Genomic DNA, 19013 nt, shown 5'->3' on the forward strand with positions numbered 1-19013 from the left:
GAAATATGCTGTCATCTGACTAAATCTAAATATTCTGTTGCATATAGCCTAGCCTGCAAATGCATGCCGCTTGCCTTATCAATAAAGGCTTGGGACACTTTTCCCCGCGACACGCATGTTCAAAAGTGACAAAGGGGTGCCTCGAGCAACCAATCACACTCTGCCATGTTGGGACAATCTGGCCAATGGCAGTGCTCAGCAAAGAGGAAACGTTGGATGATTCGTTAGTTGTCAAATCATGGGGACTCTGGGGAGCAATACAAAAAGGGAAGTGGAAAACAATCAACCGATCTGAGCATCCGCGTCAACGTGACGTGCAAACTCCCCCGAAATGTTTGAGGAGAATTCCTCTGCTTTTTGGATGCAGTTCAGCAAAGCGACAGGCCCCTGGGGAAACCTAAATGTTTAAACCAAATGCCAGTTTCTGCGGCGTGGACTTACTTGCACTGTGTTCAACTACAACAAGACACATTGTATCCGCTACAGACCCACTCCCGAGAAACAGAAGATAAATTGTTACAACGCATCAAACCAGCGTAAATGTCCCCAACACATCAGGGAGATAATAAATGTGCAGTGGCTGATGTCAAGTGATTTGCATACCGACTTCCGCTCCATAGTTTTAGTGTCTGCATCAGCCGGTATGCAATTGAGACGCCAGGGGAAGCAGACAAACAGATGTTGTCAAACGAAGACATGAATACCTGACATTAACTTTTAATCGAAGTTAAAAGTAGGTGAAGTAGGTGAACGTTGTGGACGCGTTGGAGGAACTTTGAAGGGCAATAGAGAGAAGCTGCTGATTTCCTTTTTTTGCAGAGTGGATTTGCTACATACATATGAGGAGGCGGACCTCTGACTGCGTGCTCAATATGCTGAAAGCAAGCCCGATGTGTGCATACTGTATGTGGGAGTACAGAGACTATTTTGTCTTAATTCAATCATGAGGATCGGGATACATTGCACTTTAAACCGCGTTGGATACACAGTTTGTTTTTCTTGGCAGCAAGCTATATAGCCTATTTATTTGGTCGTGTGTTTTTTTTTCAGACAGAAGATTCCATACTATCCATTTGCACTTTTTTCTTTTCTTTTGAAGTTCACTTTAACAAAGTAGACTACCGGTTTGCCTCAGAGCTAGCTACCTTTTAAATCGTAAAAAAAATAAAATATTGATCCTTAAGGAACACTTGAGGGGAATCTATTGACGTCTAACGTTACTTCGTGGCATGTCACACAATGGTGTCATTTTCGGATGGAGTTTTGAGGTCCTATATCTTCATTTGAAGTTCTGAACACTTGGATTAGGCTAGATCATTATTTTTGTAGACAGGCCTAGAATTCATTATAGATGCCAATAGTGGAGCATTTATTTGTTACACCAACAGATCCTATAGACTATTTTGCTGTTATAGACCACATCATATGAGTATATCTGAACAATGCTGTTTTTTAAAAGTTGGGTGCATTTTATCTAACTGTTGTGTCTGACGTTCCATTCTTGTGACTCGACACATTCGAATATTTCTGCCCAAAACGTAATTCTCTACGTAGTCTTGGCACCCGGTTGAATCCTTGGAGAAAGCTTTCCATTTTGGCATAGCCATCGTTTGATTTATCATCCCTTCACACGGCAAACAATTAGTGGCTTCCCCTCACGATGAGTTACTTATACCAAGCAGTGATTTTATTGCTACGTGGACTCGTCATCTCTGCGGTACTGGGATTGGAAAGCAGCTACTCAAATGATATGTTGAATCGTGCGTCTGATGCCGCAATTGTAGCCACTACAGGTAAGCGTGCTAATCCAAGACACACTGTTGCCTAATATTCACGCATGTTTACCGCTTCGCTTTCTCAGAGGAATGCCACGCACAGTCCTTCTGGAAAACTGACTGCGTCGGGAGTCGCCAGTCACCTCTTTTTCTTGTGCATTGCCAAGGAATGCCGGCATGGCAGGAATGCACGATTTCTTCATAGGGAACGACCGACCAAACGATGGAGCGCATCCTTTTACTGTCATTTTGCTTGTGTGTAACCTTAAACTTCACACCTCCAGGGTCTGCTGATTTTAGAGTATGTGAGGGTATGCGGCCTGAAGCAACTATTTTTGACTGACTAATGTAAAATGGGAGTAGGCTACCTAGCCACTGTAGGCTATATGTCCATGTGTTTGTTCACACGGGCTGGCCTGTGTGAGGCACAGTACAGCTCAATCTCTTATAAATCCCCTTAATTCCCGAAACAACTGAGCATGGCTGAACTAAAGCATTGGCAATGGTGCTATCAAGCATATAGTGCTGATCTAAGATCAGGTACACTGAGTGTACAAAACATTCGGAACACTGACCAGGTGAAAGCTATGATTCCTTATTGAGGTCACTTGTCAAATCCACTTCAATCAGTGTAAATGAAGGGGAGGAGAAAGATGAATTTAAGCCTTGAGACAATTGAGACATGGATTGTGTATGTGTGCTATTCAGAGGGGAATGGGCAAGACAAAATATTGAAGTTCCTTTTGAACGGGGTATGGTAGTAGCTGCCAGGTGCACTGGTTTGTGTCAAGAACTGCAACGCTGCTGTGTTTTTTTTTTACACTCAACAGTTTCCCGTGTGTATCAAGAATGGTCCACCACCCAAAGGACATCCAGCCAACTTGGCACAACTGTGGAAAGCATTGGAGTCAACATGGGCCAGCATTATGGAATGCTTTCGACACCTTGTAGAGTCCGTGCCCTGAAGAACTGAGGCTGTTCTGAGGGCGCAACTAAATATTAGGAAAGTGTTCCTAATGTTTTGTACACTCGTCGTATAAACACCTTCATTATGATCGAACTGGCAAAACTGATCCTAGATCAGCACTCCTAAGACACTTTAGGAACAGGCTACTGGCACAGGTCTCAGTCAAGGTTACCCATCAACCACCACTTCCTCCTCACTGCTCCAAATTCAACAGCTGTTAATCTAATATCAGGTCAGGATGGTGTTTTTACAGTATTGTGTCGCTGTCATCTCTGATTATGTTGGTCTGGTTCAAGCCCTCACGGGACAGGAGCCTATAGGATAAGTGAGGAACACGCAGCCAGCTGAACAAAAGGCCTTGCTACTGGGGAGGAGCCCATAATCCCCATGCCAGGGTTAACATAACGACTCCTAAACAGTCACTTTCACAGAAATCCTGATATGAGTGGCAAGGCAGTCACTTTCACACACATGCTGATATGAGTGGCAAGTCAGATTAAGTAGTGAAGGCTTTATATGAAAGAAGAACATGATTATTGGGTAACTAAGAGCACAGATAAGTGGGGTCACCGTAAGTGAGGTCTGGAATGAGGCAAGCTACAGTAGCTTCATGGCTTTTCACACATTTGGAGCCATGTCAGAATAAAGACATCAAGTGCTCTTCTCCACTGCATGGTATGAAGGTGGTCAAGTGCACAAGCTCTCAAAAATGTTCAGGCCCCTGTGAAATATTGGAGGTTGGTATAAGCAGGGGAATCATCCATAATGGTTGACAACCCACAACACAGAAATKGACCAGTGGAGCTTGTTGACGTTTAAAACTTCTTCAGGATTGGTGGGTCCCCTGCGGGACGGTTGAGRTAACGTAGGCTAATGCGATTAGCATGAGGTTGTAAGTAACAAGAACATTTCCCAGGACATGGACATATCTGATATTGGCAGAAAGCTTAAATTCTTGTTAATCTAACTGCACTGTCCAATTTACAGTAGCTATTACAGTGAAAGAATACCATGCTATTGTTTGAGGAGAGTGCACAGTTTTGAACATGAAAAGTTGTTAATAAACAAGTTAGGCGCATCTGGGCAGTCTTGATAACATTTTGAACAGAAATGCAATGGTTCATTGGATCAGTCTAAAACTGTGCACATACACTGATGCCATCTAGTGGCCAAAATCTAAGTTGCACCTGGGCTGGAATAATACATTATGGCCTTTCTCTTGCATTTCAAAGATGATGGTACAAAAAAAAAAAGTGTGTTATATTCTCCTACATCCCTTTCACATTTCCACAAACTTCAAAGTGTTTCCTTTCAAATGGTACCAATAATATGCTTTTCCTTTCTTCAGGGCCTAAGCTACAGGCAGTTAGATTTGGGTATGTCATTATAGGCGAAAATTGAAAAAAAGGGGCCGATCCTTAAGAGATTTTAAGATAATGGAGGATGATTATTTTTTATGAGCATGGCCTTATTTCTATTACAGCATATTGGATGACTGTCATTCATATTCCATTCACCTAGCTCAATGTAACATCAATAGGTTTAAGCTAATGCATGAGACTCTAATTTTCCCTATGCCCATCATGAGATTGCTACAACCTAGCCTAGGAATGACATTTTACAATGTAGGTGCACAGGTTGAGAGAGAAATTCAGAGTAATCAAGGTGACAGACAGTGACACATTCAATACCGCCTTGCACACTCTTCTTGCCTGCATCTAGTTGATCTAGGGTGTAATCATTAGTCCAACAATTGCAAATGAGAGTTTATATTGGACAAATGCAGGTATGTTTATCCCCGTTCCGTTTGCTTCCATTTAAGAAACGTTTTTCAACAGAATCGGCGGAATGAATACTCCACGGATCACACACAAACACAGTTCACTTTCATGGCAGTCACGTATAAACATTTTGTTTGTTGTATAATTCCTTCTCTCATCTATGTGCTCTCCTCCTCTCACCTTTTCCCTTCGCTTGTGGACTTAGTGCACAACACATCAGCTGTCTGTGACTAGGCAAAAAAAAAAATCCTTGGCAAACCGTCATATCAAAACCACTAAACGCAGCACACAGCCTACATCGTTGTCACCATATTAGCTAACGTCATAGTCAACATAGCTACTAGAACTAATGCATTAGTAAACCCGCTACAGTTTAGCAGTTACACTGGTGGGCCCTGGTGACAATAAATTAATAACACCAAACGCTTACTTTGACTTGGAAGAGTTTCAGTGTTGGATAGCCATAGCCAGCTAGCTAACATAGCATCCCTCTCTGTTTGAGGCAAGTGTTTCAGTAGGCTAAACTAGCTGCATTCACTAGCAAAGTAAAAGTGAAAAAAAAAAAAACTATCTCTCTTGCTTCTCCATTTTTAAAGAAATTAATTTGTTCAACATTTTTCAACTATTGTCTTTCTCTCTCTTTTGAGTCAACTACTCACCACATTTTATGCACTGCAGTGCTAGCTAGCTGTAGCTTTCAGTACTAGATTAATTCTCTGATCCAATGATTGGGTGGACATGTCAGTTCATGCTGCAAGAGCTGATACTGTAGGTTGGAAGATGTCCTCCGAAAGTCATCATCATTACTGTGTAAGTCTATGGAAGGCTGGGTAGAACCATGAGTCTCGTAGGTTTTGTTATGAAGTCAGTGTACCCATAGGAGAAAGGAAACTAGCTGTCCTCCGGCTATACCATGGTGTTACTCTACTGAGTGCTGTTGAGGCTACTGTAGACTTTTATTGCAAAACTGTGTTTTGGTGACGTGAATATATATTTGGTATAGTTTTATCTAAAAAGTATACTTTAAAAAAAATGATTTACTATTTATATTTTTCTGACATTCACTGAGGAGTATTGTCCTCCCCTTCCTCTGATGAGCCTCCACTGAAATAGACCCAGTGAGATTAATTATAGTAAACCGTTTTGAGTTCAACAGTTGTCATTAGAAGCCTGCTTCTTCTCAGGAGGCAGTCATTCTCATCCAGAGCAAATAGACGAGGCCTCCATAGACTAACCTTACTTTAGGGGACTTCCATTAGTTCTTGTTAGTTGATAAGGATCCGTGATGACATATGAGATGAAAGAGGCTCGTTTCTGCAGAACGTACACTTGTCACAGTTGAAATATTACTGGATAAGAATTGTCAAAGCATAAAACTAAGCCGTGAAATGCATGTTAAATCTGTTTAGTTTTTTTCTCGCACATGCAAGATGAGCCTTGAAACCCAGTCTGAAATGTTTTCAATAAATCCATCTCTTTAACACCTGAAGCTATTTGTGAAAGCAATAAATACTTAATTTAGACAGCGCTTATACGTTTACAGCGTGCCTGTCCGTTTTAAAATGACAAAACCGGGGCCTTAAAAATAAAGTGAGATATAAACTGATCAATAACGTGAAAGCATCCTTGACTTTTCCACAACATCAACTGTGGAGCGTGATGACTGATTACATGCGAGTTTGGAACTCTATTGGGTTTTCCTCCCAGTGGACCTTGTACTGTTGTAGGGCTAGTGTGTGTGGGTGTGTAAAGGGAGCTGGGTCGTAGCTTCGAGATAATAGCCTCAGTGGAAGTGATGGAATATGCCATTTTCCATCTGGCCCATTTGAGAAGATCACCTGGCCTTTTGCACTGCGGTCCTCTGAAAAATCAAGTCAGTGTGTGTGTGACTGGTTCTATTTCTGTCAAGTTATTGTGTGTGAGTACGCATAACTGGGGTACTGTATTTGTACTGTGTGTTTGTTCGTCGTTGTGAGTGTATGTGTACATGAGTGAAAATGTGGTTGTGTGTACATCTTCAGGCAATGACTGTGAGCTCTAGGTTAATGAGTGTAGTGTGTGTGTGTCTGTAAGTATGTATACGTTTACTTATGTATGCATTTTTCCTTTAGGCATGGGCATGTGTGTGGGCCACTACATAACAGCATGTCCTTGGCCTGAAATGGCCTCTGGCCGCAAAAAAAAAAATGAAGGAATTTCCTGTGGTCCAGCAGATGGGTATCGTGTGCCTGCTGTAAGGGAAAGGTTGCGGGTTCGAGCCGCCCCCCTTCTGGGTTGTTAGGGGTCATATGGTGAGGGTGCGGGTGCGGGGTTTTACGATTTGGCGCCTAAACCTTCTGCAGACCTTACCCAAGGTTGTGTGACTGGTTTGACGTAGCCTCTTTTCAGAGGAAAGGGGGAAGAGGAGAGAGGCTTTGGAGTGGAAATGGTCACATAGGGCCTACATACAGTTGAAGTGGGAAGTTTACATACATAGTTTTTCACAATTCCTGACATTTAATCCTAGTAAAAAATCCCTGTGATGTTTTGAATTTCTTTCATCACATTCCCAGTGGGTCAGAAGTTTACATACAGTCAATTAGTATTTGGTAGCATTGCCTTTAAATTGTTCAACTTGGGGCAAACGTTTTGGGTAGCCTTCCACAAGCTTCCCATGATAAGTTGGGTGAATTTTGTCCCATTCCTCCCAACAGAGCTGGTGTAACTGAGTCAGGTTTGTAGGCCTGGCTCGCACACGCTTTTTCAGTTCTGCCCACACATTTTCTATAGGATTGAGGTCAGGGCTTTGTGATGGCCACTCCAATGCCTTGACTTTGTTGTCCTTAAGCCATTTTGCAACAACTTTGAAAGTATGCTTGAGGTCATTGTCCATTTGGAAACCACATTTGCGACCAAGCTTTAACTTCCTGACTGATGTCTTGAGATGTTGCTTCAATATATCCACAAAATTTTGCTTTCTTATGATGCCATCTATTTTGTGAAGTGCACTAGTCCCTCCTGCAGCAAAGCACCCCCACAACATGATGCTTCCACCCCCATGCTTCACAGTTGGGATGGTGTTCTTCAGCTTGCAAGCATCCCCCTTTTTCCTCCAAACATAACGGTGGTCATTATGGCCAAACAGTTCTATTTTTGTTTCATCAGACCAGAAGACATTTCTCCAAAAAGTACGATCTTTGTCCCCATGTGCAGTTGCAAACCGTAGTCTGGCTTTTTTATGGTGGTTTTGGAGCAGTGGCTTCTTCATTGCTGAGCGGCCTTTCAGGATATGTTGATTATAGTACTCGTTTTACTGTGGAAATAGATAATTTATACCTGTCCTCCAGCATCTTCACAAGGTCCTTTGCTGTTGTTCTGGGATTGATTTGCCTCTTCGCACCAAGGTACGTTCATCTCTAGGTGACAGAGACGCGTCTCTATCCTGAGCGGTATGACCGGCTGCGTGGTCCCATTGTGTTTATACTTGCGTACTATTGTTTGTACAGATGAACGTGGTACCTTCAGGTGTTTGGAAATTGCTCCAAGGATGAACCAGCACTTGTGGAGGTCTACAATTTTTTTTCTGGGGTCTTGGCTGATTTCTTTTGATTTTCCCATGATGTCAAGCAAAGAGGCACTGAGTTTGAAGGTAGGCCTGGAAATACATCCAACAGGTACACCTCCAATTGACTCAAATGATGTCAATTAGCCTATCAGAAGCTTCTAAAGCCATGACATCATTTTCTGGAATTTTCCTAGCTGTTTAAAGGCACAGTCAACTTAGTGTATGTAAACTTCTGACCCACTGGAATTGTGATTTAGTGCAATCTGTCTGTAATCAATTGTTGGGAAAATTACTTGTGTCATGCACAAAGTAGATGTCCTAACCGACTTGCCAGAACTATAGTTTGTTAACAAGAAATTTGTGAAGTGGTTGAAACACTTAGGTTGGAGTCATTAAAACTAGTTTATGTAAACTTCCGAATTCAACTGTTAACTGTATCCTCAAAGTCCTGTTTGGCCCAGTCACATTGGTTGCATTAGTAGGGATCATTACCTCTGACCTCACAGACATGGGCCTTCATCACTGTGTCAATGACGGAAACAAATGATGTTTCGCAGTTCAAGGAAACTAAGATGAAGAATGATGTGGTTAGGGTTAGAGCAGTTCTTGAACAGTTCTTGAACTAATGATTGCACGGACCAAGCGTGGTTAGATGACATGTCATGGGGCGAGCTCATGAGGTTTTATACATGGTGGACTGACTGTAATGTCTTACCACTTGGTCGTTTTATGGTTGACCAGTGTGGTTATGGTTGTTTTGTGGTTAGTGACTTAAAAAAAGCCTTTCTGGGATCAGAAGTGCTTCATTTCGGGCAGTTGGTGGATTGCTCACACCTGCTGAACTTATATAGCTGAAACAACTTATTATGCAGTACATTCGGGAAAGTATTCAGACCCCTTCACTATTTCCACATTTTGTTACGTTACAGCCTTGTTCTAAAATGGATTGTGTTCTTGGGGACCTTCAATGCTGCAGAAATGTTTTGGTAATCTTCCCTATATCTTTTCCTCTACACAATCCTGTCTCGAAGCTCTACAGACAATTATTTTTACCTTTTTTTGGTTTATGCTCTGACATGCACTGTTAACTGTGGGACCTTATATATACAGGTGTGTGCCTTTCCAGATCATGTCCAATCATTTGAATTTACCACAGGTGGACTCCAATCAAGTTGAGGAAACATCTCAAGAAGGATCAATGGAAACAGGATGCACATGAGCTCAATTTCAAGTCTCATAGCAAAGGGTCTGAATACTTATGTAAATGTGATATTTCAGTATTTTTTTTTATGTTATACATTTGCAAAATATTCTAAAAATCAGTTTTTGCTTTGTTATTATGGGGTATTGTGTGTAGATTGAGGATATTTTTTTTTTAATAAGGCTGTAACGTAACAAAGTTTAGAAAAAGGGAAGCGGTCTGAATACTTTTCGAATGCACTGTATGTGAAAGCTTGAATCTCAGTACAAGTCTGCAAATGTTTGAAGCTTATGCTGTTGAAACTACGGGACTTACCGAAGATCCTGAACAATATATCAGTGTTTGTCCTTTTAAAGCATGCTAATGAACATATAGAGTACAATACATCCCCTTATGTTTGGGTAGAGGGGGGTGGGTGTAAGTGAGTTTCTCTGGTTGGTTGATGGCTGGGGCTTGCTTGAGTGACAATGTGTACGTGGACTTCCTCACTTTTAAATGCCACTGTGTATATAGCCTGTTTAGCGTTTCAACAAACAAAGCCCTTCCTTCTGTCTCCCAGAAAGGAACACAGAGTTCTGAAATGATGCGTTGGGAATATGACAGTCCTCAAGAGAGAAACTGTACCGTCATCATCTCCTTTTACATAAGCTTTCATTGGACTCTTTGAAAGAAAAAAAAACCTGTCTTTACTGCGACAGGTTTTATGAGTGGGTTACTCAAAGATGGAAATGTGCAACATTTTGAAGAGGCTGAAATATTTTTCAGGCTATTTTTAGTGTTTGTCCCTCAAAATTGTTAGTAAAAGCCCACTAAAAGCCTGTGAGTTTGGAGAAAACCCACTTAGTGCACGGTGGCCACCTCAGCATTGATGTGGTTATCTTTCCGAACAAGAGTGGCCGCATTAATAAGGTGACTTGTTTGAAAAGGAAGGTAAACATTTGCCTGTCCCCTAGGGCGTGTTGATTCTAACTCTGAAGTGCGCCAAAAGGAGTTGGAACTCAGCATTTGCGTTTTCAGGATGCTTATTTTCTTTTGACGTTTCTTTAGCTTTCCTTTTTTATTTTCTGCCAAAATGGAGACTACTACACTTCAGGAAAACCAGGCGTTACCTGCTGCAGCAACGACTGGGCTACAGAGTGAGTTCCCAGGTTCAGTTTAGGGTTCCAAGTGACCGCATGACGGTGCGAACATGGACTGCCTCACAATTCTGTGGCTTTCTGTGTATTTAGCTCCTTTTAGTGTTAAAATAAACAAACCCGGTCAGTCTCTAAAGAGAGGAATATGCCATTTTCAAGTGATCCATCCGGAAGAAACTAACACTTGAAACAGAGTTGAAACATTCTGTTCCACCACACAATGGTATCAAATCGAACTCTGCTTCCATCTACTTCCGTAAGCGCAATACCTTTTGAAACGTTAACTCAGAGATACCCTCTCAAACTAGTGTCTTGAACAACCCCTTGTCTCTATTTCCATACTGAATGCAATTATTGTAAGTCACTCAGGATTAGGACATCTGCTAAATGACTAAATTACATATACTGTAAGTTACCCCCACCCTCTCCCTGACTCGAGGGTCCATTCATTGAGACGGCCTGGAGTTTCACGTCACTCCATCAGACTGTCTGCTCTGCTTACCCGAGACAGCTGCTTCCGATCTTGATCAGGGGCTGCGGGAGTTGTGAGCCATCCCTATTAGGGCCAGAGTCCAGGCCGAATGGAACCAGGGTGTATTTATAAAGTCTGCAGTAATTTTTTTCCAACAAGAGAGCCGCCTGGCGTTCTCCTTTCCGTGGTCCGTTACTAAGCGCGTCGGAACTCCGTGAAGTCGGCGGAATCCGGGTCGGGATGCATGGCTGACCCGATGGTGACACGGACACAGGCTCCGAGGGTTCCTCATAGCTGGGCTCTGGCGTCACGGCGCCGACTCTGCTTTCAACCGTGCTCGCTGGCTGGAGAGATAATTGGACTTTAATGGCTTACTTTGGCCCCGTCTGTATCTAATCACTCAACACGTTGCCATCAGGACAGCTTTAGATGAGACATAAGTATGTGCATAAACATTTAATTAACATGTACATGTAAATATTAACCATTGATTATATTCATATGACCTGATTTTAAGGATGTTGGCTTTCAGATATAGTATGTAATTGATCACTGCAGTGAACACATGAATAGAGGACATCCTTTATACTTCAAGTCAGCACCCATAATAGAAGTCACATGTAAATTCACTGTGATCATCTCTCACTTCCCAGCAGTCACCCAGTGGCTGGCTCTGTGTGTCTGGGTTTCCTTTACCATGAAGTCTCTATCAACAAGTTTACGCAGAATAAAAAAACGGAAATATCTTTTACATAAGTATTCAGACCCATTGCTATGAGACTCGAAATTGAGCTCTGGTGCATCCGGTTTCCAGTGATCATCCTTGAGATGTTTCTACAACTTGGTAGTTGTCCAACTGTGGTAAATTCAATTGTTTGGACATGATTTGGAAGGGCACACGCCTGTCTATATAAGGTCCCACAGTTGACAGTGCATGTCAGAGCAAAAAACCAAGCCATGAGGTTGAAGAAATTGTCCGTAGAGCGCCGAGACAGGATTGTGTCGAGGCACAGATCTGGGGAAGGGTACCAAAACATGTCTGCATCATTGAAGGTCCCCAAGAACACATTCTTAAATGGAAGAAGTTTGGAACTACCAAGATTCTTCCAAGAGCTAGCTGCCCGGCCAAACTGAGAAATCGGGGAGAAGGGCCTTGGTCAGGGAGGTGACCAAGAACCCGATGGTCACTCTGACAGAGCTCAGAGCTCAGTTCCTCTGTGGAGATGGAAGAACCTTCCAGAAGGACAACCATCTCTGCCGTACTCCGCCAATCAGGCTCTACGGTCAAGCATGGTGGTGGCAGCATCATGTTGTGAGGATGTTTTTCAGCGGCAGGGACTGGGAGACTAGGCAGGTTCGAGGGAAAGATTAAGAGAGCAAAGTACAGAGAGATCCTTGATGAAAACCTGCTCCAGAGCGCACAGGATGTCTTACTGGGGCGAAGGTTCACCTTCCAACTGGACAACAATCCTGAGCGTACCACCAAGACAACGCAGGAGTGGCTTCGGGACAAGTCTCTGAATATCCTTGAGTGGCCCAGCCAGAGCCCGGACTTGAACCCGATTTGAACATCTCTGGAGAGACGCTCCCCATCCAACCTGACAGCGCTTGAGAGGATTTGCAGAGAAGAAGAGGAGAAACTCCCCAAATACAGGTGTGCCGAGCTTGTAGCGTCATACCCAAGAAGATTCGAGACTGTAATCACTGCCAAAAGGTGCATCAACAAAGACCTACGTTTCTGCTTTGTCATTATGGGGTATTTGTGTGTAGATTGAGATAAAAATATTTTATCAATTTTAGAATAAGGCTGTAACATTACAAAATGTAGAAAAAGTCAAGGGGTCTAAATAGTTTCCGCACTGTAGGTCACCAGCTGTACTGTACTTAACTTCCTGCTGTAAGTGGCCTATAAGCACCAGTCAAAGCAGAGGAAACTGGCCTCAGCTGGCTGGCAGACAGGTCGACCCACAGGGCTTTTGTTGTTCCTTTCCGGAACTCCACAAGGTGTTGACCCCTGAGCTTGTGTCTGCTCAACTCCTGTCTGTCTGTCTTTCTCTCTGCCTTTTGTGATGCGGGTACGTTCCCTGAAGGACACACTATTAGCAAACATGTAAACACACTAACACACACACATTCCTTATACTTCTTATACACACACTCGTACATGCTGGCATATTTTTTTTAGATGGTGTGGCACAGGTCATGCATATGTTAAGACATATCTTTGAAAATATATATCATCATTTATCAACCCTACAAGCAATACAAAACCCTATTATTATGGTGGGAGATTATAATGCGGTTTTGAATACCTCTGTGGACCGTAAAGGAAATCCCACTACAAACTATCACCCTCATGCACTTAAGGAAATCACGAATGTCATGGATATATTGGAACTAGTGGATATATTGAGGCTTAAATATCCTGACCTAGTGAGATATACATGGCGGAGGCTCAATCAAGCTAGTCGTCTTGACTACTTTCTTATGTCATTCTCTCTGGCACCATAAGTTTAAAAAGTGTTGATAGGGAACAGAATGCGGTCGGATCATCACATAATTGGCATATATATTACTCTTACAGAATTTCCATGTTGCTGAGGATATTGGAAATGTAATCAAACCTATTGGATGATAATTTTAACTAGGACAGAAGAATTTATAACTGAGTTTTTACGACATAACATACAGTTGAAGTCGGACGTTTACATACACCTTAGCCAAATACATTTAAACTCAGTTTTTCACAATTCCTGACATTTAATCCTAGTAAAAATGTCTTAGGCCAGTTAGGATCACCACTTTATTTTAAGAATGTGAAATGTCAGAATAATAGTAGAGAATGATTTATTTCAGCTTTTATTTCTTTCATCACATTCCCAGTGGGTCAGAAGTTTACATACAGTCAATTAGTATTTGGTAGCATTGCCTTTAAATTCAACTTGGGTCAAACGTTTTGGGTAGCCTTCCACAAGCTTCCAATGATAAGTTGGGTGAATTTTGTCCCATTCCTCCTGACAGAGCTGGTGTAAGTCAGGTTTGTAGGCCTCCTTGCTCACACACGCTTTTTCAGTTCTGCCCACATATTTTCTATGCGATTGAGGTCAGGGCTTTGTGATGGCCACTCCAATACCTTGACTTTGCTGTCCTTAAGCCGTTTTGCCACAACTTTGGAAGTATGCTTGGGGTCATTGTCCATTTGGAAGCCACATTTGCGAACAAGCTTTAACTTCCTGACTGATGTCTTGAGATGTTGCTTCAATATATCCACACAATTTTGCCTCCTTATGATGCCATCTATTTTGTGAAGTGCACCAGTCCCTCCTGCAGCAAAGCACCCCCACAACATGATGCTTCCACCCCCATGCTTCACAGTTGGGATGGTGTTCTTCAGCTTGCAAGCATCCCCCTTTTTCCTCCAAACATAACGGTGGTCATTATGGCCAAACAGTTCTATTTTTGTTTCATCAGACCAGAAGACATTTCTCCAAAAAGTACGATCTTTGTCCCCATGTGCAGTTGCAAACCGTAGTCTGGCTTTTTTATGGTGGTTTTGGAGCAGTGGCTTCTTCATTGCTGAGCGGCCTTTCAGGATATGTTGATTATAGTACTCGTTTTACTGTGGAAATAGATAATTTATACCTGTTTCCTCCAGCATCTTCACAAGGTCCTTTGCTGTTGTTCTGGGATTGATTTGCGCTCTTCGCACCAAGGTACGTTCATCTCTAGGTGACAGAACGCGTCTCTATCCTGAGCGGTATGACGGCTGCATGGTTCCATGGTGTTTATACTTGCGTACTATTGTTTGTACAGATGAACGTGGTACCTTTAGGCGTTTAGAAATTGCTCCCAGGGATGAACCAGACTCGTGGAAGTCTATAATTGTTTCTTGGCTGATTTCTTTTGATTTTCCCATGATGCCAAGCAAAGAGGCACTGAGTTTGAAGGTAGGCCTTGAAATACATCCACAGGTACACCTCCATTGGACTCAAATGATGTCAATTAGCCTATCAGAAGCTTCTAAAGCCATACTTTTATGGAATTTCCCAAGCTGTTTAAAGGCACAGTCAACTTAGTGTATGTAAACTTCTGACCCACTGGAAATGTGATTTAGTGAATAAGTGAAATAATGTGTCTGTAAACAATTGTTGGAAAAATTACTGGTGTCATGCACAAAGTAGATGTCCTAACCGACTTGCCAAAACTATAGTTTGTTATAAATACATTTGTTGAGTGGTTGAAGAACAAGTTTTAATGACTCTGACCTAAGTGTATGTAAACTTCCGACTTCAACTGTAGGTACAGCAGATGCCCTTATTTTTTGGGACACTTTTAAATGTGCCTTTTAGAGGCCATGTAATTCAGTACTCATCTCTAAAGCAAAAGCAATTTAGGTCAAAAAGAGTCCATATTAACAAAGGAAATTGAAGGACTAACAGTGCAGATAGCAATAAAAACTGTACCGTGGAGGCTCAGAATAAGTTAGAGGAAAAACAAAGTGAAATGGAGGATCTTATTCAAGAAATATCAAGTGTAATGTATTAAAAAAATTAAAGGAACTGGGTGGAATATGGGGAACAATGCATCAAATTATTTTTTTATCTTCAACATATAAATGCTACCATGAAGAATTTACTGAAACTTGTTCCAATAGACACAGTCACCCATGATTCACCAAACTATATTTGAAAGAGTTAGTAAAGGACTTTAAGCATATGTTTTCATTTGTCTCCGTCTCCGCTAATTGTATGGATTTTTTTGTTGTCTATTAATAATGTGAAATTAACAGCTCTACAGGATGACTCATGTGAAAGCCAATTTAATTAAAGCCTTTAAGTCTGGGAAATCTCCAGGGCTTGATGGCATGGCAGTTATGGTATACCAAACCTTTTTTTGATTTACTCAGAGGACCGTTATGGCATGTTTTAACCACTCCTATTTAAATGGTAGATTATCAGACATTCACCAAGAAGGTTCTGATTTCATTATTACTGAAACATGATCCAAGTGGTACATTTAAAGATCCAGTCCGTTTAAACAATTAGAGGCCTCTTACAAAATGCTTAGTGCATAGAATTTAAAAGGTATTGTCGGATATTATTAATCCTAATCAGACAGGTTTTTTACATGGACGATACATTGGAGATGATATAAGACAAGTACTGGAAACAATAGAACACTATGAAAAATCTGGGAAACCAAGCCTGGTATTCATAGCTGATTTTTGAAAAGGCCTTTCATAAAGTACGACTGGAGTTATATAGAAATGTCTGGAATATTTCAATTTTGTAGAATTTTGGTTAAAGTTATGTATAGTATGTATAGTAATATGTGTAAAATAGTACAGAAAGTTTTAAACTGTCAAGAGGAGTAAAACAAGTTTCTCCACTATCGGCACATCTGTTTATTATTGCCATCGAAATGTTAGCCGTGAAAATCAGATGCGACAATAATATTAAAGGGTTAGAAATTCAGGGCTTTAAAGCAAAGGTGTCAGTGCATGCTGATGATTCATTTTTTTTCTTTTAAATCCACAATTTGGATCCCTCCACAGCCTCGTAGAGGATCTAGATAGCTTTTCTAACCTCTCTGGATGACAACCAAATTATGATACGTGTACTATATTACTTATTGGATCACAAAAAAAACATAACTTTTACATTACCGTCTAGTTTACCAATAAAATAGTCTGACGGTTATGTGGACATTCTCAGTATACAGTACCAGTCAAAAGTTTGGACACCTACTCATTCAAGGGGTTTTATTTTATTTTTTACTATTTTCTACATTGTAGAATAATAGTGAAGACATCAAAACTATGAAATAACACATATGGAATCATGTCGTAAACAAATCGAAAAGAGACACAACACTCTATAACCCTACAATGGCCGTCAATGATATTGCACAAAGTGAACTCACTTCAACCCTACAAGGGCAAAATGTTTTGACTCCCACCAGATCCCTATGCGAATTAGTCAAATGACGACGGCTGTGGATGTCTGGATGGAGCGTTGGATCGGAAGAAGAGAGGTGCTGGATATCTGGCCTAGGCCATGCCTGTTAAGGGTGTTAGGTGGATTTTTGGATGGGGATAGCGGTGCCCTCTAATATCAGGGACTTTCCCTTGGCAGGGGGGCACATGATGTGGTGTAGTCGGCGGCTAGGGGAGCGAGGGGAGGCGGGGGATGGGGACAGTGTGGATTTCTTAGGCATGCTCTCTGCCCCGTCTCCACTGTACCTTGTATAGCTCAGCTATGCACATACACACTCAATCACTTTTCACGACGGAGCATACTCTCACACGGGGAGAAAGAGAGGTCGAGTGGAGGGATGTTTTGTTGTGTTTGTCACTGTCATACAGTTGCATGTGCTACACATGGAGGTTTATATATGTTTTCTAAGGACTGCTGTCTCACTTTACTCAATGATGAGAGGAGTGTGAAAAAGAGAGGTTGTTCATTCAAGGCCCACATTTACATCCAGACTATAGTGGTTTGGAAACCATGCTTTAAAACAGCTGTGTGCTCTGATTCCTTTGTGTCACTGGTTCACCACATAAAAAATCCACTTTTGCAATGCAGCAATAGCAATTATCTGTTGGAAGTAGTACAGTAGCTGTCTATCAAGTACATGTAACATACGTAGGGCTGTAACGTTGCGTCATTGCCACAATCAAATGCCATGTGACCGTTATGTCACTAGCTAGGCACCAGTGGTGGAAAAAGTACCCAAATGTCATACTTGAGTAAAAGTAAAGATGCCTTAATAGAACATGACTCAAGTGAAAGTCACCCAGGAAAATACTACTTGAGTAAAAGTCTAAAGGTATTTGGTTTTAAATATACTTAAGTATCAAAAGTAAATGTAATTGCTAATATATACTTAAGTATTAAAAATAAAAGTACAAGTCAATTCAAATTCCTTATATTTAGCAAACTTGTTTAATATAAAATAATTACGGATAGCCAGGGGCACACTCCAACACTCAGACATAATTTACAAACAAAACATTTGTCTTTAGTGAGTCCGCCAGATCAGAGGCAATAGGAAGGACCAGGGATGTTCTCTTGATAAGTGCATGAATTTGACAGTTCTTTTGTCCTGCTAGCCATTCAACATGTAACGAGTACTTTTGTGTGTCAGGGAAAATGTATGGAGTAAAAAGTACATTATTTGCTTTAGGAATGTAGTGAAGTTAAAGTTGACAAAAATATAAATAGTAAAGTACAGATACCCCCATGTTAAAAATAAAAAATAAATGTTAAGTACTTTACACCACTGCTAGGCACTCCAAAACAGCACTCTGTTAATGAATGGTGCTGGTGGTCTACCAAACTTGCTAATGGCCTGGTACTCAGCGCTTTATTGTCCCTTTAATCACACTTCAATGAAAATTAAATAAAACACTTAATGATATGTATTTGAATAATCTGAATGATGAGGATAAATGATGATGGGAGTTAAAGGTCCAGTTCTGAAATGGATCCAGTGCTTTCCCAGCCGGAGCTGATATGCATAATACATATTTTTTAACATTCCATGATTGTCGTGGATCTTGTTTCAAACTCAAAGCCAAAAACAGCGGCAGCCTTTTGGATGTGAAGCTAAACTGGTTGATAAACTGAATCAGGTTAGTAACATCTGAGGTTGCAGCGATAACCTTTTCAGGGGGGTATCTCTCCAGGAATAGGGTTGGAGAGCCTTGGCAGTGAGTTTGAGCGCAATAAGCTGTCGCGCAGCGAGAGCCAGCTCCTCAAACAGCTGGTTGATGTGTGGAATGAAAAATGTGTTCTATTTAAAAGACGAGGATCCCAGCTTTCTATTGCTAGGCCATATTTGTTTCTCCACTTTCCTAATATTAAGTACATTGCTTTGCTTCACAACTGGAGTAGCCTACGTGGCTGGCATAAAAATGAACTCTGCGTTCTACATTTGCTATTCAAGTGCATACAGATGTGTCTTTTTTTGCCTCTGCCTCTGTTCCGACAGGTGCATGATAATGGCCCATTCTAAATCAAAACTAATTTGACACATTATTTAGTTTAAGTAAAGACGAGATTTAAATTGAGAATAGTCTGATGGGTGAGAATAGTATCACTTGTAAATGAAGGGAGAGGGGATACCTAGTCAGTTG

General features: G+C 41.4%; 1 protein-coding gene across 2 annotated transcripts in view; it reads left to right on the forward strand.

The window, feature by feature from the left end:
* The first annotated feature begins 319 nt into the window (after positions 1–319).
* Positions 320–19013, forward strand: part of stim2b (stromal interaction molecule 2b) — an 85447-nt gene continuing 66753 nt past the window's right edge. The window contains exon 1 of one of the 2 annotated variants that reach the window (XM_023981972.3): positions 320–1793. In XM_023981972.3, coding sequence (XP_023837740.1) covers positions 1661–1793 — 133 coding nt within the window. In that variant the 5' untranslated portion in view covers positions 320–1660. The remainder of the gene's footprint in view (positions 1794–19013) is intronic. The other variant, XM_023981973.3, reaches the window with a different exon arrangement.

The sequence above is a fragment of the Salvelinus sp. IW2-2015 genome, linkage group LG37 (assembly GCF_002910315.2).
Source record: "Salvelinus sp. IW2-2015 linkage group LG37, ASM291031v2, whole genome shotgun sequence".
Classification (NCBI taxonomy): domain Eukaryota; kingdom Metazoa; phylum Chordata; class Actinopteri; order Salmoniformes; family Salmonidae; genus Salvelinus; species Salvelinus sp. IW2-2015.